At 34.6% G+C, this 23,586-nt stretch overlaps 1 protein-coding gene across 1 annotated transcript in view; it reads left to right on the forward strand.

The window, feature by feature from the left end:
• The window catches only part of TRAT1 (T cell receptor associated transmembrane adaptor 1), a gene marked incomplete at its 5' end in the record, with an annotated part of 90,810 nt that extends 75,505 nt beyond the window's left edge, over nt 1-15,305 (forward strand). Inside the window, 4 exons of the mRNA XM_081078855.1 lie at nt 1,908-1,944; nt 8,177-8,238; nt 10,323-10,402; nt 14,785-15,305. Coding sequence (XP_080934981.1) covers nt 1,908-1,944; nt 8,177-8,238; nt 10,323-10,402; nt 14,785-15,042 — 437 coding nt within the window. The 3' untranslated portion in view covers nt 15,043-15,305. The remainder of the gene's footprint in view (nt 1-1,907; nt 1,945-8,176; nt 8,239-10,322; nt 10,403-14,784) is intronic.
• Between the last annotated feature and the right edge of the window lie 8,281 nt (nt 15,306-23,586).

The following is a 23,586-nucleotide window of genomic DNA, read 5'->3' on the forward strand; positions in this document are numbered from 1 at the left end:
TGCACTTTAATTCCAGGCAAACCTGAAGAATAATTAATGACCTGAGTATAAGCCTTTCTGTCATATAAAATCAACATATACTTTATATTTTCCAGTTTAAATTTTTCTGGTCTATAGTAACTAATTTTTATTCTTATGCTCATTGATGCTGTTAGCTTTATGATTTTGTTGGGCTTCATTAACTTGTGGCTATGTGCAACAGTAGAGTACTCTACTTTTCTCCCAACATCCTTATACATTCATATTCACAAGACTAACCTGAAGGTAGTTGAAAATAACTGCATCTTTTATATGCAGCTCATGGTAAGGCATTTCCTGTGAGCTAGGACAAGGATATTTTGGCTATATCCCCAACGGATTACATTCATCATTTTTGGTCCCACAGCTGCATGGTATATATGCTCTGCAAAGACTTCCTGCATTTGGTCTTTCACAGAATTATTCCAAATACATTTACATGTGACATGTCTATTTCATCCTCCAATGTGATGATTTTAATAATTTGTTCCAGTAATGTTTCTTTAACAATTAATGAACTCTCTGGAGAATAACTTAACTTTGTTGAACATAAAGCTACCGAAAAATGATCTTGGCAGTTGTTTGGTGATTTATTCAGTTATTTAGAAATGTGTTTGCTAGTTCTTTACCAATCCACAGTGTTTTTCATATGTTGAAGTTGAACTATCACTATGTGGTTACTATTGTGTCTGAGTCATTGTCAAATTTAGATGATATTGAGCTTCGTTTTTACAGAAATAACTTTTGCAAGATTTTGGCTCTTATTTAATGCCAGGTTACATAATATAAAATCAAAATAAAATAAATATCATACTACATACATCCATCCAGCTCAACATCAAAGACTATTTATTGATGAATGGATAATACACACTTTTTCGTAACATTGGTCTTAATTATTAAAACTGTACTCTGAATTTCCCTTAATCTCTCTCAATAATTCATTATAAATCTATTGCCTTTCACTAAAAAAAATCTTGAAAGTATTTTTAAAATTTTGAATACACATACTTATTTTGAAGTAAAAATACTTCCTTTTATTTATCTTTGAACCACTACCTTCAAAGTTTAATAGTGGGTTACTTTCTGAGATTTGGCACAAAAATTCTTCATGGTTTTACAATCTTACATGAGATCTCTGGTCAATCTTGCTATTACAGACCAACATACAATGTCTTTTAAAAGACATTTTATTGTTTGGATTAACTTTAGAGACTGATTCCAACTATTTCCAGATCTCTTCTCCTTACAGCCCTCATCTTCCCTTACCTCTACTTGCACCATGTGGACAAAATGGAATCATCACCAGCAACCTCCTGAACATCATTTTTATGTTGTTGTTCACATGCCAAGAAATGTTAACAGATATATTAAAAGTAGATAGATGATAGATAGATAGATAGATAGATAGATAGATAGATAGATAGATAGACAGACAGATAGAGTCTTCTAGGGATTTGGTGGGGAGGGGTTAAGGAAGAAAAGCCTATTCAAACCAGCAAGGGCAAAAAGAGAAATTTGTCAGAAGAAATTTGTCAGAGGTACTTCTAAGGCAGAAGGTACAGCTTTGTCCCACAGTGGACTGGAACCGCAGGGCAGGCAGGGACGAGGTTCCAGCATTCTTGGCTTGGTATCTCCCCTCCATAAAATGGCCACACATCTCGCTCTCCATCGTTTTCAAGCCGTGCTGTGTTTCCATCTCAAATCACAAAGAAAGAATTCCAACTATGATTGACCCAAATCAGAGAAGATCTTTATCTCTAATTTAAACAGTGGTGGCCGAGTGGCTTGATTAAAGATGTTAACTGACATTGAGAGTAAGCTCCCCTTGACACTCTCAAGATTTAACAAAAAAATCTTTTAATTTGTCTATTTTGAATATCTTTCAGATAAAATATACACGTACTCTGATGACTACATTCCCAGGTATGTTGAAAATTAATTATGTATTGTGATACCCAAGTAATAAGGGAAAGTAACAAATGCTATGTTGCTTATAGGTTTGGCTCAGGGATATTGGATTTGGGTAAAAATAAAATGAAAAGTGAGTTTTAATTACTTTTACTCCCATCTGAAAATTAAAAGCTATAGCATTATTATCTTCCCTAGTTACTTATTCATCCTGAGTCCATGAGAAAACTGGGTGATGGACGGAATGAGACTCTAACCTGTTATCTACAGAATTCTCATCAATTTCAGGAAGATGTATCCTAGATTATGATTCAGATAAGATTGTAAGAATGCAGTCTAATTATATATAGAATTGTGTGGCCCTTAAGACTCCAGGGTGAAAAGAAATCTGGCAATATCTAATAAAATGCTAGATATATTTATACACACGCATAAGGATTTTCATGATGTGCTGTTTTTAAGGGTGATGTCATTGATCACTAGGGAAATGTGACAAATCAGTTTTAAAATAATATGTGGTTATAAATATAACTTACTCTCTTTAATACTTATTCAGATAGTTGCAGAGATATTGTATAGTGTGATACTAAAACAAACGAACAAAACAGTAGGTTTATGGTGTGAGTCATAGTAAAGAAGTTTCATTTTCTTAAACAGTATATTCTGACCCAAATGTATCATCAGATTGGAGATTTTTCTTTAGGGATAAAAAAAAAAAGATCTAAATATAGAAAATTTCCTAGAGGATTCTTCAAGACCTCTCTGAAATGATAGACTGAAAGACTGAAAGGCCTTTCAAAAACACAGAGTTTTCTCACTGGGTAAGATAAGATTATAAGCTTTTTGTTGGCCTCTAAACGGTCTTTTTTTTTTTTCTTTTCTTTTCCATGTGGAACTATTTCTGACAGATTCAGGATCTGAGTCGAAGACAGATACACACACACACAGAAACACACACAGAATCATACACCCTTTCATCTTTGTCACAATGTGACAAAGAAAATCCTATATAACCACGTAGAAGATAATCTGATTGGTTTGACACTTGTCATTTGAAAGGCAATTAAGATGCAATATGATAGAAAGTCTTGTGACTTGATCATTCTGCTAATGACTGTGTTGGTAGTTGTTGGATGAGGATGGTAAAAGTTAGAAGGGAAAATTGGTATAATACCCATCTCAAAGCAAACTGGCTCTTAGCTGTAGGGCAAATGCAGAAAAGAGGCTGGTTCCTTTATAATATTAATTCATCCAATAAATATTCATTCAGCAAATTAAGAACTGTGCTAGACAATAGAGCTGCAAAGATGGAAAGATAAAGATCTTTCCCTCAAGGATTTAATAATCTATTATAATAAATCTCCATGTAGGCAAAATTTGAATATAAAATGCAGATTTGATCTATAAAAAGTGGTTGGCATGTTAATTCACATGTTCATGTATATACTTCACAGGTTCTCTATTTCTGATTATGTAGTTTGGGAAACAAAAATCATTTTTGTAGGAGGGGCATAGAAGCCCAAGGAAAAACAAATAAACCTTAAACTATCTCCAGCCATTAAAACTTAAATATTAAAACAGCAAGTGGAAATAAGGACTATTTTTGGTAAGTGTGGCTAGAATTACTGATGCTTCCACAATTCTTAGATGGTTTGAGGCTAGGGTTCCCCACTGCACCCTCTCCCTGCCTCTGCTCAACATTGGTTTAGGTGGGAAGCTATGTTGGAGGGAACAGAAATTTGCTTCTCTGATCTTGTCTATCTGCTTCTACAACTCCCTGCCCTTCCTGCACTAGTAGGTCAGAAACACAATCACTTTAAGAACAGGGCAGCATCTATATTTAACAGAGTCAGATATACACTTCTTGGTATTTTTCCCCTGAGTCACTTTATTTTTTCCTTTAAAACATAATTCTACACAATTCTTGTCTTCTGATCTGTGTTAGGGAGATATCATTTTAGGGAATATCGTGGATTTGAGATCCAGAAAATTCTGGATTTTAATCAAACTGTTGTAATGTCTACATTTGTAGTCTCGGGAAAATGAGCATTTTGAACTTCAGTTTTATCCTCTGAAAAATACAGATAGTTTCTTTACATAGGGTAGTCAGTAAAAAAAAAAAAAATGCTGCTTTATTGCATGAAAATTAAGGTCAAAGAAAATTCCTACCCATGGGTATTTAAGAAACCTGTTCAGTTTGACAATTACTTTACTGTTATCCTGACCCCTCAGTTTCAGAGTCTCTCTCAAACACTTAGGTCAAATTCCCAGCAGCTTTTTCATGATTTGCCTCTGGGTGGCACTGAAAGGTGCTTTTATCACAAAGCATGTCTTATCTCAACTGTTCTAGCTTAATGGTTTATTGGATATCTAGAGCTCTCCAGCCCAGGGATTCCCTTGCACTTCCTCTCTTTGCTAAACAGACTATCCTAGTGCCCTGGAGCAAACTTTTCGTCTCCACTGTCCTCTTCACCTGTTCTCAGAGTTGAGGATTTTTATGGCAGCAGAACTCCTGAGTCGCCTTTCTTGATTGACGTCTCAGACTTCCAAGTAGATATGTAGCTGAGGCTCTCACTGTGATCACTGCCACACATGTAACCAAAATACCTCCAAGTTTATTTGTTTTCGTGTACGAATAACCATAACTCAAGCTCCAAGCCTGTGTAACTGCAAGAAATCCAGTTCCTCCCTAAGTATTTCTGGGAATCTCTGACAAGTGCTTATGGTTCCAAAAACCTTATTCTTGCCTGCCTGTTTGTTATTCGTAGTTCTTTGTCATGGATCTAGAATTCTTCCCCCATTTCTTTAGATTTCTTCATTCTGGCAGATCTTTCCAGTCTTCTTTCCTCCACACTTTGGCAAAAGACCCTTCTTTTTAAGTGCTTCAAAGCACTGGCAACATAAGCTCCTGTGTTTAATAGAGTCTACAAAAAAGTAGCACATTAGAAGGGAATTTGAACACAGATCAAGAAAATAAAAATTTAGTGTTAGATGTCATTGCTCTGAGAGCCCATTACCATCCTGCTCACAGGGAACACTACTGGTTCTTAGTGAACACAAGCCATACTAACCATAGCCATACAAAACATGGCTTAGATTTACACTCTTTCCCTGGGCCAGCTGTCTGTGATGTCATCTCACCCCAAATGCAAGACATCTACCCCCATAGCACCATCCCTGCCAAAGAAAGCAAAAATGTAGTATGCATACATTCTGGAAAACATCGCTCCAACAACTTTCTATTTTCTTTCCTGCATTATTGCTTTTTCTCTCCCTTTTGTATCACTCCCATCAATATGTAAACAAACAGTATTGTCCTACACTTTATATAAAAAAAAAGTTCCCTTGATACTAGATTGCCTACAGCTCCCTCTCTATTGCCCTGTACCCTTTACAATAAAACGTGAAAGTACTGTCTACATTCTGTCCATATTTACTAGTTTCTTCCCCTTCTCCTCTCCTTTCTTGAACCTACTCTTGAATCTTCTGTCCTTGATAATCCACCAACTCAGCTCTTGTCAAAGTCACCAATGAAATCCACGTGGCCAAATCTTGGTCTCATTGTACGTGGCCCCCTTGTAGCATGTGATACATTGATATTTACTGCTTCTTGAGACAAGACACTTGCTTCTCTAGGCTGTGGACCACCCCATCTTTGGTCTCTCCTCACAAACCAGCAGTTACTTTTCCTTTGCTTGTTCCTCAATCTTAGATATCAGAGTACAAATGCATAAGGCTCATCTAGTGAACCTCTTCTCTATTGATACTCATTCCATAAGTAGTTTCACTCTCATGGTTTTAAATAACATTTGTACACTCATGGAGCTCAAATACATATCTGCCTATTCAAATAAGTATCTATGAAGCAAAGCAAGTTAACACTTACCAAAACCAATTTCTGATAGGCTCTAAGCTTGCTCTTTCCTCAATCTGACAACTTTCCAGCCCCTCAAAATAGCTTTATTTAGTTTTATGGAAATATCTTTTATTTTTATTTGGATATTGGAACCCTGTATTTATATCATAGAATTAGGAAATTGAAAAGAACAATAGGGATTAAATAGTTTAATATCCTTGATTTATAAATAAGGAAATAGAAACTCAAAATTTACATCCAAGGTCACCCAGGCAGAAATAATGCTTTTTTTATAAATTGAACTTATTTACTCTACTTACATAATAAAGTATTGAGGCATTTTTTTCTAAAAAGAACTTCACAATAAAATAAAATATAAATACTTTAAAAATGGAAACTAGAGAAAATACATGTGAAAGTAAAAGACAATATTACTTTAAATTTTGGACTGTCTTTAAATCTATTTATTGGTTAGAGAGACATTTTAGATATATGCCGAAGAATGAAGAATCTGATTTGGCCCCATATTCAGAGATGAACTGGCACCTGGGATATGGGCTTATTTATTAATTTATTTTTAATAGTAATTAAACTTCCACATGAAACACTACCAAGCATGTGGGCTTGAAGTTTACTAGATATTTACAATAGGTTGGAGCTATTTGGCATTGATAAGTAATATATGGCATTGATAAGTAAGTATAATATATGAATATATATATACATTCCTGAATAATAGTTTATTTGAGTTAATTAATCATTTGAGAACTGCCTGTAGACACAGGGTACTGTATTATAAATCACATCTTATTTTTATTCATTCGGAATGAAATGATGTTAAGTTTTTGGACGTGATTTATCATTTGCAGGTTGTATCTGCTCTCTATGTGGGCTAGGAAAATGGATGGATTGTCTTATTAAAAATTCTTCACCTTTTGCTATTATATTCTCTGCATAGCCAGAGAAAAACCATGAGCAGGGATTCCTCCATATCCCAATATTAAGCTGTATTGAATTACCTACGGAATGAAAGGTTACGGATGAGTTTCTTTGTTATAAGATAAGCAAAACACATGCCAGCATCTGGATTTTTGAAACCATTTAATACAGCTATCATTTGATCTGCAATTTTTTTTAAGGACAGCTTCTTACTATTTATATATACTGTGTCTCCCTTCAGAAGGATGGGGAGTAATATAGGTGTTATGTCTTGAGATAAGAGTTCTTTTTTTTCTTTTTATGCAGTTCCCTCCAGCTCTAGGTGATATGTAATCTCAAAGTTAAAGCAGTTGCTACTCTTTTATGAAATGCCACTCTCACTGCCTGATATGTCCGTCTGTTCTCAGACTGCTATTGTGAAAGCTGGTCACTAGGGCCATCTTTACTGCCTGAAGACAATAGTGGAATGTCTGCTGTAATCCTAATAGGCTAATCAGATGAGGCTGTAAGGAAATCCTAATAGGATTATTTCAGATGGGGCTGTAAGGAAACAGTAAAACATCAAGAACAAAGGGAATTTCTTTAAGACCAGAGCTGCATTACAGTCCTAGCATTGCCAGTTATAGTGGGGATAAAAACGAAATACATCTGCGTGTTAAATGAATACCGCTGTAAAGAAAACACTTTCATAATTGATAGTTATTTCTGATATTACCCACAAAGTTGGGGACAATAGGCGAATCTACCTGAATCTCAGACTTCTCACCTGTAAAGTGGGGAATAATAATAGTATTTTGGCAGAATTTCTCTGGGTCTTTGATGTAACGTATGTAAAACAGCACAGCATTTGGATGTAATAGGTAATCAATCATTTTATTGCATCTGACAAGCTGAGTCTATAATATTTCTTTGGCCTTTTATTTTTAAACATCCTTATTAATTAATATTTACTTACTAAATGTAGTTTTAGAGGATTGTTCACAGTGATATTCAGGGCAAATAAGTAGGTAGTACAACGTATAGTTAAGAGCACAGATAACCTAGGTTCTATTCCCAACTCTGCCACTTTCTATTCCTGTGACCTTCAGTAAATATCTGACCTCTCTAAAAATAAGGATACTATAGTACCTATCTGGTCAGATTGTTGTGAGAATTAAATCGATTAATATATAAAATGCATTTCAAGTAGCATCTAACAATAAGTGCTAAATAAATATGTACTATCATTATTCCTTGTAAAAAGGTCCAAAACACAACTTTTCAAATGTACACACGCGTGCATATAGACATGCTTACATACTTGCATTCACTTACTTATTCTCACATAAGCATATCTACTTTGGTTGGCCAAAGAAGAATAGTTTACCTAATACTGAATTTAGCTGTAAAAAATAGTTAAGAACTCAGTGTAAAGTGGATTCTAATACAGTGAATTCTTTTTCCTTATTATAGGGAGGATGAGTATTATATTGAAGACACACCAATTTATGGTAACTTAAATAATGTGGTCCCAGGTAAGTTTTATTTTTCTAAAAATTAATTTACCTATAAATGAATACCCCCCATTTAATTCCACAAAGAATTTGAGGGGGCTTATTTATTTTTTTATTACACTCACATTTAAATATCGCAATAATAACCATAAATTCAAGTATGTTTAGCACATTATTTAGTATACATTTCCAAAGCTGCGTATTGCAAATTGTATTGCAACATTCGGTATAAATTAACATCCTGTTTACTATATTCTCTTCATTTTACTCTAGTAGTAATGAGAATACAGGAAGGCTCTATTAACCACAGAATTCTATGAAATTAAGCTATTTCTAGAACAGAAAATGGCTCAGGGAAACTGCTTTGTGTGCTGTATACAAAAGCAAATCTACAGTGAAATATCTGGAACACTACACATGTTTTCTGGTTTCCCTTGTTTTAACTTGTTTTTTGTAAGTGGAGAACCTAGGCATACATTGATGGCAAGTGGGAAAAGAGAATAATTCAATCATCACTGAGTGGATTATACATTTTTGTTCTTATGTAACAAGTACTCTTTAATTCCCAGCATCCTTTATTACTTGAAACATTCCAACTACTCCAAAACAATACACTCCAAATTTCTCAAAATAGACAACTGTAATCTGATCCCAGAGCTCTGATGAAAGAAACCACCAGAATAATGCTAGCATTCAACCTCATCCTTACCCTGCAAACACTTCGCTTAATTTATGACAGCAGAATTGGAAATTAACATCTGTTGATCTCTGAGTCTCAAACACAAAGATCTCCAGGAATGGACTAAATTTATCTGAATCTCTATGTGTCAAACAGTGTGAAATTCTCCTAAAGTTAAGAATGTGAGAATTTTATAGGATTCAAGAATTTATTTAATTTTTGTCTTTTTTACATTGTAAAGCGTCCTCTGATCTCTGCACTCCGAGGAATCAGGAACTGTTTTTTCAAGAGTGAACTATTAAAATTAACTCCCCCACCCCATTTCACCTTGCAGAATCAAGGTGCTCACCTATAATATTTGGGGACTTAATTTTTTAAGTGTTCTGGTGGCTCAAAGCCCACCATGTCTATAATTTCCACATCTCAGTAAGCAAAGCAGTGATTCCCACAGGTTCTGGTTTAGTAGGTCCAGGATACAGCCTAATATCCTTTGTTATCAGATAAGCAATTGAACTATTTGCTATTGAACAAATCTCCCAGGTGATTCTAACGTATGTTTCCCATGAGCCATGCTTGAGAAATATCAGTCTATGGACCCTTTCTTTTGTGTTGCTTCTCAGAATAGGTTGAATAATTATGAGGGACCTTGTATTATAGTAAATATATCTTTTCTATGGAGTCAAATTGGTGCAATCCACATTTCTGCCAGGTTACTGGCCATCTCACCAGTCACTAGCTGTCTTTCCTCTCCCTGTTAAATGGGTAGAAAGGTATGAATGATACAGTAAGCATGTCCCTACAGAATGAAATGAGTACAGATCTGCTGGCTGTTGGATACGACACAAAAACTTCAAGTAATTAGGACAAGCATTGTGCAGTCCTAGACCCTCAGAACAGCCTGGCTGAACGGTCCTGTCACTGATTTATGAGATAAATATGATAATCTAAACCCTTTTTTTTCAAAAATGGGATGTAGGGTTCAGGACTCCTCTGAGTAAAACTTCTTACTGATAGAAAAAAAATATCAAATTGTAACCATCAATGTATGTGCTCTGTGCTCTATGCCACCATGCACCGTTTGCAATCATACTGAAATAGAAGAGAACACAAGCAATCCTTTATCTTATGGGCTCTCTACAACATCTAAGTAGTATTTTAAGTTGAGACTGTCATGTTCTGCAGTGGTATTTTTAAAAAATGCATATGATCTAGTCCTTATCCCAAATGACTTCCTTTTGCCTGATCTGCAGGGAACAGTTAGTGCTTTCTTATCTCTGTTTCTCCATGAAAAAGACTACTCAAATGATCCTTGTGGATTTCACACTTACAGCTAAATGTTGTCTGTGTTGTGCATTTTTATTTGTGCCAGCATTTTTTTGTTTTTCTATTATCAATCATGATCGTTTCAATTTCCAAGAACCGATAGATGAAAACTGCTATGAACAAATGAAAGCCCGACCAGAGAGATCTGTGAATGAACTGAAAGAAGCCACCCCACCTGTACAGGTGAGTTTTGTTTTCTACATCAGGGGGTCAAGGTCAGCGTAGGTCACAGTACAGCTGAAAGTTTCAAGAGCATAAAAGCAGTGCCTTTTGATGCACATCTGAAGCAGCCTGTTAGAAATTTTGCAGTCTGAATCAATGTCAAGTTCTCAGACCTGAGCTCTAAAGGGAAACTTGAAGGCAAGTAAACAGTACTCAGAACCACACCTGAAGAGCCCAAACTGTATACAGTTCAATAAATTTGAAGGGAAAAGTGGATTCTCTTCTTCAATAATCAATGAAGCCTTTTTTTTTTTTTCCAAATTGAGAAAGTTATGTGTTTCACAAAGGTGAATGGAAAGGTTAACACATGTATAATGTTCATGAGACCTAGATGTCAGGAATTTGGGGCAGGGGTGGGGGTAGGGCAGGAGATTTACACATGGCTTGTGTGGACATAGGCAGGACAAAAGCCTAAGCAAACACACATATGGGTAAAAACCCAGGAAGAATTGAATAGTTTCTCTTTTTCTTACCACAGTCAGTTCAACCTCCTCAGTCAGTCAACTGACTTCATCAAAAGCCATTCACAATTCTTAGCCTACATGCTCCTGAAGTGCTATAAATTTCAGTTAAAATAGCTCTTCCTTTTCCTCCCAGATCTTGTCCCATCAATTAAGTGTCCTCTCGCTACTGTCTTGAAATAGTAATAGGGCCAGCATTTCCTATGTGGTTGCTATGTGTCAGGCCTTGTATTATGTGCTTTATATGCATTATCTTCTTAGATTCCTATGAGGGAGGCGGCGTTATTATTCCCATTTGAAAGAATCTTGCAAAGAATGAAAAACTTGTCCTGGAGCACTTAGTACTAGGTGCAGAGACAGAATCTAAACTTAGTCCTAATAGAAAATATTCTTCCCCCGAAAATGGGCTACATCTTGGAAAACTCCTATTAAAGTAGAATTTTTCTTTCTATTTTTCCTTATGTGAATCCCTTACAAAATCAAAATTCTTGACATTTTTACTAAGAAACCAAGATGTGCTGAAGTTTAAGCAAATGTAAAATCGCCCTCTGATGGACAATTGCCCTCTGTCATCTGATGTTCAATTAATTGTAAAATGTATTTTTTAATAAAAGGTACGAAAAACTGCATGTTATAATATGAACTGCTAAATCCATAATAAGAAGAAAAACGCTAAAAGAAATGTAGAGATTCATAGCACCTTAGTTGTAAAAGAACTGAGAATTCGGAATAGAAGTTGCAATTTAATACATATGAATTGAACAGGTCAGCTTTATATGAGCTGCATCTGGTTTTTACTAACGTGGAAATTGTGCAAAGCCTTAAGATGTCTTTAAAGTTGTGCTATTTTATAAATGATATAATTAAAGATACTCTAAGGAGATTAGTCTTTAATTACATCCTTCTCACAAATTTAGTTTCACAAATTAGAAGTAATCTCTTTGTATTTGCTCAATTCCATTTTATTACAATGATCATTATCATCAAAAACACTACCCAGTGTGCTACTACAATACTTATTTTGTAAAGGAATCTACAATACTATGCATAAAGCATGTAAAGCGTTTGTTTGTTGGAAAAACGGAAATAAGTTCCTTGCCTTTGAAAATGACACATACAGTCCAGAACTTATAATTTCAGTATCACAGTTTACTATTAACTAGGAAGAGTTCATCAGGAAACCTAATAATAAAAGTCCACAAGAATTCCATGTCCTAAAAAAAATTGAGGGACACAAGTTTGAGCTTGCTCCTCTTCTGTTATCTTCCTGTCAAAAATCTCTCACCAATCTCCCTTCCCTCTTATGTCAGAAACATCCTCTCTCCTTTCCAAAGCCAATACTCGTACTTACACTGTTGACCATTTTTCCCACTTCTTTCAAGTTCAACTATTTTTCTCCATTTTTCATGTTTTTAAAATGAATTATTACTATTTGCTTACCAATATGTACAAATCACCCCAATATTAAAAAAAAACAACACAAAACACAAGACTTTACTTCAACCTGTTTATCTCTCTAATTCCTACACTGATTCTTACTTCCTCTACTGTTTCCATTTCTTTCCTTAGATACATATTATTTTACCCCTGGCAATATATTTTCCACCCATCCACTCAGCTGAAACAACACTCTGGAATTCACATGCACAATTTGTGGTTCTTTCTCAGGATCACATTTTTTGAACTCTGCAACACTTGGTAAAGTTGACCAGTTGTTGACCAGACATATATTATTTGGAAATGCTTTCGTTTGTAAACGCAGAAACCCACTTTAAACCACTTTAATGTTAGAGGTAAATTACTGGCTCATATGACAGGGAGCTGAAAGGGTGTATTGTTTTTGAGATGACTGAATATGAGGAATCTCTCCATTTCTCCTTCCCTCTGTTACTGACTTTATTCTCTTCTATTACCAACAGTCTCTTCCATTGAGGCTGAGCAAGCCACTGGAAGACCCAGATTTTCTTCCTCCCAACTCCAGGAAAAAACACCTTTTCTATTCCTACATCTATACATCAATCCCAAAGATGCCATATAATTGGCTGTGCTAAAATCATATGTCCATTCTTGGGCCAAGTTCTGTTGCCAGGGGTTGGATGGTATGATTGGTCCCAGCCTATGTCACAGGTTTAGTCCTGTGCTGGGCTTGGGGTACAGCACTGTAATCCAGGACCAGATAAAAGAGAAGAATTTTCCAAAGGAAAATGAAGAAATATATATATTAAAAAAAGAATAGAACAAAGTGCTGAACAGACAAAACATTATATCTGTCCCTTTATATTACCGAGAGCCTTCTGGTTATTTTTGAACTTCAATGACATCTCCTTCTCTATAAATCTGGGCAAAAGCAAGTAAAAGCATGAAGTATTGTGTGCAGGGAGCAGTGAATTGTCCAGTTTTCCTAGAATACAGAGTTTATGTCGGGGAATAGTTGGAATCAGAATAAAAAAGGAACAGTAGTATCAAGCATAGAAAATCTTAAATGTCAGGATATGAAATTCAGACCATAGTCTATAGGCCAAAATTTTGGAGCTAGGATGGTAAAAAATGAAAGTTGTGTTTTAGGAAGATAATTTGAAGAGAGTATACAAGGTAACTGGCAGTGGGAAAAGACTGGAGCAAGGATACCAGGTAGACAGCTATTACCATTTTCCAGAAATGATTATTTTAGGAATAAAAAGTCAGATAAAAATACCAGAGAGGTTGTAAATAGAACCATCTCTTCTGCCTGGTAGTGAATATAATACATTTAACTCTTAGCATGAAAATGAGTGCAACAGAGAGATTCTTACCAATGCATTAGGGGCTTTGTTAATCCAAATGTTGCTTTCTTACCTCTGCCCCCACAAATTGATATAATTTTGGCCTACTCTTAAAGATAAATCATTAATAGAGAAATTTTTAGTTTATTCAGTGGGTGCCCTACAGTTTTAGTCTACGAGTTCTAATAATTATAATCCCACACTTTTGGACACTGATGATAGCTTTCATATATATTAATTCTATTTACTCACAACACTGTGAGATAGGTACTTTTGTTTTATAAGCAAGAAAATTGAGACTCAAAATAGTTTTTAAAAACTGTCCAAGATCCTATGATTAGTACAGAGCTAGAATTCAACCCTAGGCTTTCCACTACCAGATTTAAGGTCTTTTCTTCAAGCCAATACTTCCCCAAGTTTCCTCAGTCTCCTGTTCTTCCCATTCTAGTATTGACCCAGCTCTAGACCAGAGAGGACTCCCAGACCCTCTAGGATGCAAATGAATATCTCCAAAACCAACTTAAATGAACTCAAAGTGGATCTGGGGACAGGCAGGCAAGAAGGAAATGATAAAGAAGGGAAATGTAATTCATGCCTTGTACCAGCTATGTAACTGGACGATATTGTTTTTATACTTGTGAATCACAAAAATGTAGAAAACTTGGGGACTTTTGTGGGTACCATTAAGTGATCAATTATTAAACATATGTAAAGTAGAACTTGTGACTTGTTAAATTCCTTCCTATGATGCTTGTTCCCAGTTTAACAAATTGGAGTACTGTTACTACTAGGTAAGAGCAACATAGGGCAAACTCTCCCTGAGGTAAAGACAGGAGAAGGTCAAGTAAGAGTCCATGTGAAATGGTTCTATGCACTTGGAGTATAAGAAATAAATAAAACTGCACACACAAAAAGTTCACCTAAATGCTTTTTTCCACTCAAAAATCTTGAGTTGACTACTGTTTTTTGTTGTCATTCTAACTGACAAGTTTGGCAAAAACAGGTAGCTGAAGCCAAGAAAACAAGCTCCTTGTTTTTCATGGGCCTTAGAAATTCCCAGAAGTCATCAAAGTGAAAGAATGAGCTAACAAAGAAAAATTAACATGACCTTTCTTTTTAGGCAACTGATGAAACACAGATGTTTTACGCCTCACTAAATCACAACTATGAGGGGAAGCGCAGAAAGCCCAGGAAACAGAATTCTAATTTGTCAGACGAGGATGAAGATGAGCACTTACATGGAATGCATGCCAGCCTTTCGAAGAATACTCTGGTAGACAGTTTCTCACCTGAGAGCCAAGCAATAGAGGAAAACATTCATGATGATCCCATTAGACTCTTTGGATTGATTCGCGAGAAGAAAGAACCTGTAAAGTAACTGGGCTATGCTCTAGCTCAATGATTTGGCTCTTTTTGAAGGAGGTTGTTAAACAAGATCCCCATATGACACAGTATGATTTAGCAGGGTGACAATCTGATCAATTGTTATCCAGTTTATGCCCTTGCATATTGAATATAATATCATGAAATTAGTTATTTGAATTGACTTTAAAAATGTCTAATAGTAAAATATAAAATAAAATCAAGTTTGCAAATTGAGCTTGATGACAATATCACAACTTAACCAAAAATACTTAATACTCAGTGAAATAAAACCAAAAAAAATGTATGTTAAGCATTTTTAGTGTGTTCTGGAACACCTTGAAAGAATAAAAGTCAATTAAAAAATATTCTCCTTTCTCACCAGTGTGAAACACCCTCTAATGTAAAGAAATGTCTGATTGAAAGGCATGAGAGACATTTAAATATATTCATAAAAGAAATGGGATAATCTTCTTAAGAAGTATTTTTCCCAAATAAAAATATATTTATTAGTTTAAAAATTATTATTAAATTAATTCATGCTCCTTATAACAACAAAGAAGTACGAAAAACAATTTAGAAATTCCATGAGCCAGAAATAATCACTATGAGCAACCTTCTATATATATCCTTCTAGATATTTTTCTGGACATGCCCATGTATATACATCAGTTACTTCTTTTTTTCTTTTAACCAAAAAAGGGAAGTGATTACTTTACTCATATACCTATTATTTAAACATTTTTTCACTTAATATATTGTGGATTTATTTTCATTGCGATTTTAACTATAACTAAATACAGTTACATATTATAATTTTAATGCTTGCTTGGTATCTCATTGATGATTACATCAGAATTTATTTAAATAATTTTGAAGTACATTTAGCTTATTTCCAATTTCTGTTTTTTGCTTTTACAAATAATATTATAATGAGAAAGCATCTTCATACGTGTTTTGGTACTTGTCTGACTTTTTCTTTGGGCTAAATGCCTAGGAAAGTATTTGCTGCTTTAAAAGGTGTGCATATCATGAGTCTCTCTATAGAACATATTATTGAAAGGTCAACAGTTTGGTGAAAGTATATGTTCAATTTAAATTCTGATAAATGCTCCTAAGTATCCCTCTAAAAAGCTATTTAAAAAAAAAGAAAAGCTTTCTGTTATCTTTCTCCATTTTGAACAGGAGTTGAATTGGGTCTAAAATCATCACTGAACTAGAAAATTTTATAGGGCAGCCTTAGTGGACTTTATTCACTCTTTCTTCAGTTCTTTGTTGAGCTCCTACTGTAATTTAGGCATGGAGTTAGATATTGGTATACAATGATAAGGGAAACATACAAGAGACCCTGCCCCCATGGAAATTACAAGGCTAATGGAAGAGATGAGTATGGGGTTAACAAAGAAAAGTGTAGCTACTTGTAGTGAAAACTACTATTAAGAAATCAGAAGAATGAGAAATAATAATGGTAATCTCTGAAGAGGAAATTTTAATTCTGAGAACTGAAAAATGAGAAGAAGTCTCCCATGTGAGAGACAAGAAGGAAGAGCATTTTGTTGTGTCTGAGTTCTCTCCATATTTTGAAGTAACTACTGTCAATAATCATTTTTCATTATGAATCTGTATAAAATTAAATGTTAATGCCAAGACAAAATATTGGAAGTTATCCACATTGTCATAGGAAACAACAACAACAAAAAAACTGTAATATCTAAGGGCAGAAGAAAAGGAATCAGGTTTCTGATTCCAAAGAGCCAAAACACCACAAGAAATGAAATTAATAATTAATTAATAATTACATCTTAACTTTAAGTTTTTATTTTCAAATTAAAATAAAATATTTGCTATCATGTATGTTTACATTATGTTACATTTTATGTATACCATGGTTCAGTAAAAATTAAAGTTTGTATTTTGGGCAATTATTTTTTCCTGTAACTATTCCACACCACTCACTTGCATTATTTACCTAGCCCCCAGATATATTTAACAAATTTACTTCTAATTTATAGCATTTGAATTCCACTCAATAACATTGTGAGTTTTATGCATCAAATATATCTGATGACTGATAATTGAGAAGGTTTTTAATCACAAATTCAAATTCTTTAATAACTTTAAGGCTATTCATCTACTCGTATTCCATATAGAGTGAACTTCAATAGTTTGTATCTTTCAAGGAAAGTGTTCCTCTAATCATTTATTGGCATAAAATTTTTCAAAATATTCCCATACTGTCTTTTGAATATCTGTAGAATCTGTAGTTTTACCTCTCTTTGATGCTAGCAATTTGCTTCTATCTTTCCTGATCTGTTCAGTTAGAAATTTATCAATTTTATTGATTTCCTCAAAGAACCAGTTATTGTTTACATCATTTTACTAGTGTTTTTATATTTTCTTTTTCATTGATTTACCCTCTGATCTGTTTTTCCTTCTGCTTATTGTGTGATTCATTTGTTCTTTTTTTAGCTTATTAAGGTGGAAGCTGAGGTCATTAACATGAGACTTTTCTTCTTGTCTAAAGTAGGCAATTAGTTTCATAAATTTCCCTTTTTAAAAATACTGTTTTGCTTTAACTGCATCTCACAAATTTTGATATATTGTGTTTTCATTTTTATTCATTTCAAATGCTTCCAATTTCCCTTTTGATTTCTTCTTTGACCCATGGGCTATTTAGAAGTATGTTATTTAGTTTCCAAATATTTGAGGGTTTTTTAAATCTCTTTCTGCTATTGATTTTTAATTTAATTCTATTGTGGTCAGAAAACATATAACTTAAATCCTTTTAAATGTATTGAGCTTTCCTTTATTGCCCAGAATATAGTCATCTTAGTGGATGATTGAGTGCATTTTAAAGTAATGCATATTTTGTTGTTGTTGGGAAGAGTGTTCTATAAAGGTCAATTAGGTCAATTTGGATGATAGAGATTTTCAAATCTATATCCTCATTCATTTTACCTACTTGTTCTATCATTTATTAAAAGGGAACTGTTGAAATCCTTGACTGTAATTGTATATTTGTCGTTTCTCCATGACATTCTATTGGGTGCCAGTTTTTGCTTCAGGTATTTGGATGTTCTATTATTAGGTACATAAATATTTAGAAACATATTTTCTTGATGAGTTGATTCTTTTATTATTATTAAGTGACCCTCTTTATCTTTGGTAGTATTAGTTTCTCTGAAGTTTACTTTGTCTAATATTAATATTGTCATTCCATCTCTCTTTTGGTTAATGTTAACATGGTATATCTTTTTATATTCTTTTTAAGCTACTTACAGTTTTATATTTAAAATGCATACTTTTGTTGGCAGCATATAGTTGGATACAGTTTGGTCCTTTAGAGTTTGCTTTTAAACTTTGTTAGACAAGACCAGAGCAGGGCCTTACCTCAGTAGTAGGCTAAGTTTAACTTAGATTAAAACTACTCTGGCCCTCATGAATTATTAGGTATTCCACTTCTGCTGTTGAAAATAGGCACCATGCTTAGTTTTGTGTGAGCCATAGGCACTATTTTCTCTGATCTTTTCAGATAGGTCCTTCTCTAAGCGTTGTAGTTTTCTCACATATATGCACTGATCAGTATTCAGCTAAATATTCAAGGGGAACTCTACAGATCTCTAGATTTCCTCTGTATGCTGGCTGCTTGCTCCTTTCCAGTACTTGGCCTTCTTGGCCTCTCTTGACCTGCTTCATCTCTTCCGTTCAGGAGATCAGTGGGCAATACCTACATTCCCTTTATGTGCTTTAGGACCTGAGAACTTTCTCAAAGCAATAAGATAAGGCAATAGTAGGATTCATCTCATTTATTTCCCATTTTTCAAGGATCATTGTCCTTAATTACCTGATGTTCAACGTCTTGGGTGCTGTTGTCTCATATATTTTGTTTGGATTTTAGTTGTTTAAGGTGGAATGTATATTTATTCAAGTGAGAGGATAAATCCAAGATGTTATTCCATCTTGATCATCTTGACTCCAAGGCTCTCATACAATTTAATGTAATTCTACAATATATTTTTCATGTAATTTAGTACAATTCTGTAAGCTAACCAGTACTTCTTGAAATGTTAATTAATAAGTTATTAATTACAGACCATCATGCAATTACTAAGGGAATATATACTGGGGGTGCCAAAAAAATGAATACAAGTGAACACTTTGGTCAATGTTGCTCAAGCAGTAATTCGCCGTAATCAGAAGTGTCTGGACACTGATGGTACCACTTTGATCACCTCTTGTAATTGCAGAAGTCAAATGTGACTTGTATTCATCTTTTGTTATCAGTACATATTGAGTATTACAATTTTAATAAATTTTTTCTTTCCTACCTTTTTTTGTCACCCTCTGTATATACTTCACCTGTGGCAGTTTTCAGGGCTTATGTTCCAGAAGGATTATCATGATAAGCTTTCACATTTCAACTGAAAAGAAATTGTACAGAGGAAAATAAAGACAACATTTTGACTAGAAAAGAAATGAATTCCAAAGTCTTGAGATTTTCAGTGAGACTATCTTAACAATAAGGTCCCAAAAAGTTCAACAACTCAAATCTCAAGAAAAGGAGCAATAACTCATTTCCCTTTGGTATTAAAGAGCTTATTTCTAGCAGAGTAAAGGCAGGGTGATTAACTTTAAATCTCTGAGATTTTGCCCTCGCTTGATGAACGGAGCAGACAATTTATATTAACAAGCTAAAAACAGGAAACATCAAATTCAACAGAGGTGAACTTGCTAATTCTGCTTACCATTCCTTTAACCTGTTCTGAGGGAAAATGGCCTAACCACTTGTAGCTCTTTCTACCTGAGAATTCATGGCTGTCTGGATCAGAAGTGGATAACTGAATCAAGACAATCAATTCATCTTCTGAACCAATCAATATACAGGAGATTGAACAGTGATCAGTGGGGACAGTGCCAAAAGGATGTCGTAAGATAAAATCAAGGCCTTGGGAAACAAGGTAATACAATTACAAGGGTCAGAAACTAAGAGTAAACACACGAAGATATTCGTAGAGCATGGAGTTCAAGACTCCATAATTAATCAGAGTAATTAGATAACCATCACAATAATGACAACTAATATTAATAAGAAATTGCTAAGTGTAAGACTCTGGACTAAGTGTGTACCTGCATACCTAATTTAATTACATAAAACTCTAAAAGATGACTACTATTATAAATCCTAATCCTACCAATAGGAAAACCAAGTCTAAGAAAGATTAATTTGCCTAATCTTGCACAAATAAAGTGCAAATGCAGGGTGTGAACACAGGCAGTCTAAGTCCACAATTGGCTCTGTAGAGCAGCTGATTCCTTCCGTTGGTTCCAAGCACCTTGGACACTGTTTTTAAATTATTCTTACATACTACTATTTAATCATAAAAAATATGTCTCTACTTTAAGTGCTGTGACTGGGTTTGTATTATATAAAATCAAAAGAAGCTAACTAAAACAAATTGAAAAAAAAGTATTCCTTAAATATATTGAAAAATAGTATTAATTCTTGATAGCTTTCACATACTAGGAGCCCTTCTAGTTGAGGAAGAATCCAAATATAAGTTCACTTGAAGGACAGTCTTTGGTTTTCAATAAACACTAAAACTTGCATCTACCACAAAATGCTTATGTTAAAATGTTTTTACAGGGAAGTATTTTATTAATGCCACTTGCTTAAAATTATCTAAATTTTTCTTTATTAGACTTTCATCCCAATTTTAGGGGGAAAAATAGAGGTTATCACTTCAGTGACTTTGAATGCTGAAGTCATATTCACTCCCCATAAAAGACAAAACCCAAAACTAACTTTTAAGAAAAATTCCAATGTTAAAACTGAAGCCTAATTTTGTGCCCAAATTTGTCTAATTTTGTTCATGGGAGATGAAAGTCATCTCATTTAGAATTAGAGAAACATTTGCTATTTAAACCAAAATGGAAAGAGAATGGAATAAGGGTTTAATCAGTGGTGTCCTTGGCTACCTCTCATGTAATGAAAAACTCTACATGTCAGTACCCCTCATAAAGCTTGAGAGTTAGATGTTTTGTTTTGTTTTCATCTAAATTGATTGGATAGATTAATTTAAAATACTTCTTCAAGTGAGAAACAATTTTTTAAAAGTACCATTAACACTTTAACTTGAAATGTATAAACACTTATTCATTAACATTTTGATATAGATCCAAATTCTTTTCTTGTATAAATTTCACTGTCTGTAAATCACTGTATATAGCCCCAGTTTTAATATTTTTTAAGGTAAAATAAAAACTCAGAAACATTTGTTATAAAATCTAAATGTAGAACCTCTCCAGATTTTTGACTTTTCTTCCAAGACTTTTATAGGTGTTTTCCCACTATCTAAATTATCTAAATTGGCAGCTATTTTCAAGCGAGTCACATTTATTGATACTTACAAAGCATAGAACTTAATTATCATGGAAAAAGCTCTATCCATATCTATATTTCATTAGGGCACATAACAATTAATCATCTTATAATTACAATAACAAGTATCACTAGTACCATCAAATTTAGAGACAAACACCATTGACCCTTGGGAAGTGTAACCCTGGAGGAAGAAATTCAGCAGATTATAAGAGAGTAGTCTCATGGGGACAGAGCCCCAGAAAGCAGTTTCCAGGCTCTCGGCCTCATGTGGAGAGATGCTGGCTGGGGTAATAGACAGCCGTCAGCTGTGGCTGGTTGGCCATCAGCTATAACCTTTGAGCCATTGGCCACTGATATAACTGCCGCGGCTACGGAGGGAAGCCGAGGAGAGTGGAGGAGAGTGAAGGAGACTCGAAGAGAGTAGGTTGGTTGGCAGCAAAGTGGACAGCAGGTCACACGTCATGTAAACCCAGCCTCCAGTGAGACCATAGTGGTATGACTTCCCTACCTATGACTCCGTGGGTGTTCGTTTTTGGCCTAGCCACATCCTGCATTCTTATGTGGGGAGTGGGAGCAGAGACCCTGCAGGAGACCCTGCACAACAAGTCTACTGCTCCGAGTATTTTTTTGTGCTGTGGCCAGAAGGAAGGGAGAGTGACTTACATAAATGGAAGTCAGTTAACAAATTTTCTACTTTACAAATCCAAGTCAGCTTTACAGAATGAATATTTAGAACACTGGAAGGGTCTCTGATACTCACAAAATCTTTACCACACAACAACTAGTAGGGCCTGAGATTCTACCTACAGAAAGATTAATTTTTGAATTAAACAATACTGAGTTCCCATAGTCTTTCTTCAAGAACTGAGAGAGAAAAAAACTTAAGTTAACTGGGACAAATTGCCAGTTGTTTCCAATTTCCATTCTCTTCTTCTTTAGTATAGAAACTTGATTTTTAACTGGTAACCTCTGGGCCTTAATATTCTCAGCATGATAAACTTTAGACAGATTTCTTTCTGACTATAGGCCTCTGACCTCCCTTTTCCTATTTACTTAAAATACATGTAATTGCAAATTATTTCTCTTCCCCGTTGGAAATTTATATAAATTTCCTTAAAAGCCTCTTAGCAGTTTGATGACCCAGGAATGTTTCTCTCAAGAACTTGGAAACCATCTCTTTGAAATGCAAAAATCAAAAGAAGATAGTTCTACTATTTCCCAGTCTCCTTGGGAGGTTAGAAGCGTTACTTCTGTGGGCTTCTTGCTCCAAACAGTAAAACTACCTCCTGTCATGGAGATAGGAAAGAGTTTGCTTTTCCTTTGGGTAAGCCCAACTAGCAAACACAAGTCGCCTAAAATTATGCCAACCTCAGCTCTTAAAATCTTTTTAGTCCTTTGTTTCCGTGGAGTTCAGTTTAGTCTCCTTCTTCTATTACAATAGTCTTGAATAAAATCTTCCTTGCCTGTTTCACTTTGTCTAGCACAATTACACTGAATGTATAGCTGCTGGAAAAATGTTCTCCCTGAAGAAGCTTAGTGTGGCCTTCTTTGTTTTTATTCCCTCCCGCTGGAATAAAGATACGATATCTGAATTTGGGCAGCTGTAGTAGATCACAGGATGGAAGCCATGGGCGGAGGATGGCAGAGAAACAAAGTAAGAAGGGCCAAAGTCTCTAACACATGAAATAGTTTCCAACCTTGAACCAACTATCTTAAGCTTTTTAATGTGTGAGAAATTTCTATTTTGATTAAGTCATCATTATTTTGAGTTTGCCTTTACTTCCAAGTGGACTTAATCTAGCTAATGAATTTACTGTTTTTACTGAAATATATTGTTTTCATTTGTTAGTCAAATGAAATACGGTCAGATTGTCAGTCAATCTAGCTAATGAATTTACTGAAATATATTGTTTTCATTTGTTAGTTAACTTTTCTTTAAGAGGTAATAAGGAGAGCTAAAATAGTGTCATTTAGGGTGAGATGGAGTTGGCAGAGTGATATTCGTCGGTATTTTCTCATGGACCGAATCTGCTCTATAACACTCAGAATAGTTTTAGAGACAAAATGAAAAAGCCAGTTTTCAGGAAGATGAATATTGAAATTCTTCATGAATGCCTAAACTTGTTTCCTCTCCATTAAAATTTAAAATATTTTATATGTGACTATGAAAATGAAACT

Source organism: Rhinolophus hipposideros, assembly GCF_964194185.1.
Source record: "Rhinolophus hipposideros genome assembly, chromosome: 2".
In the NCBI taxonomy this organism is placed as follows: domain Eukaryota; kingdom Metazoa; phylum Chordata; class Mammalia; order Chiroptera; family Rhinolophidae; genus Rhinolophus; species Rhinolophus hipposideros.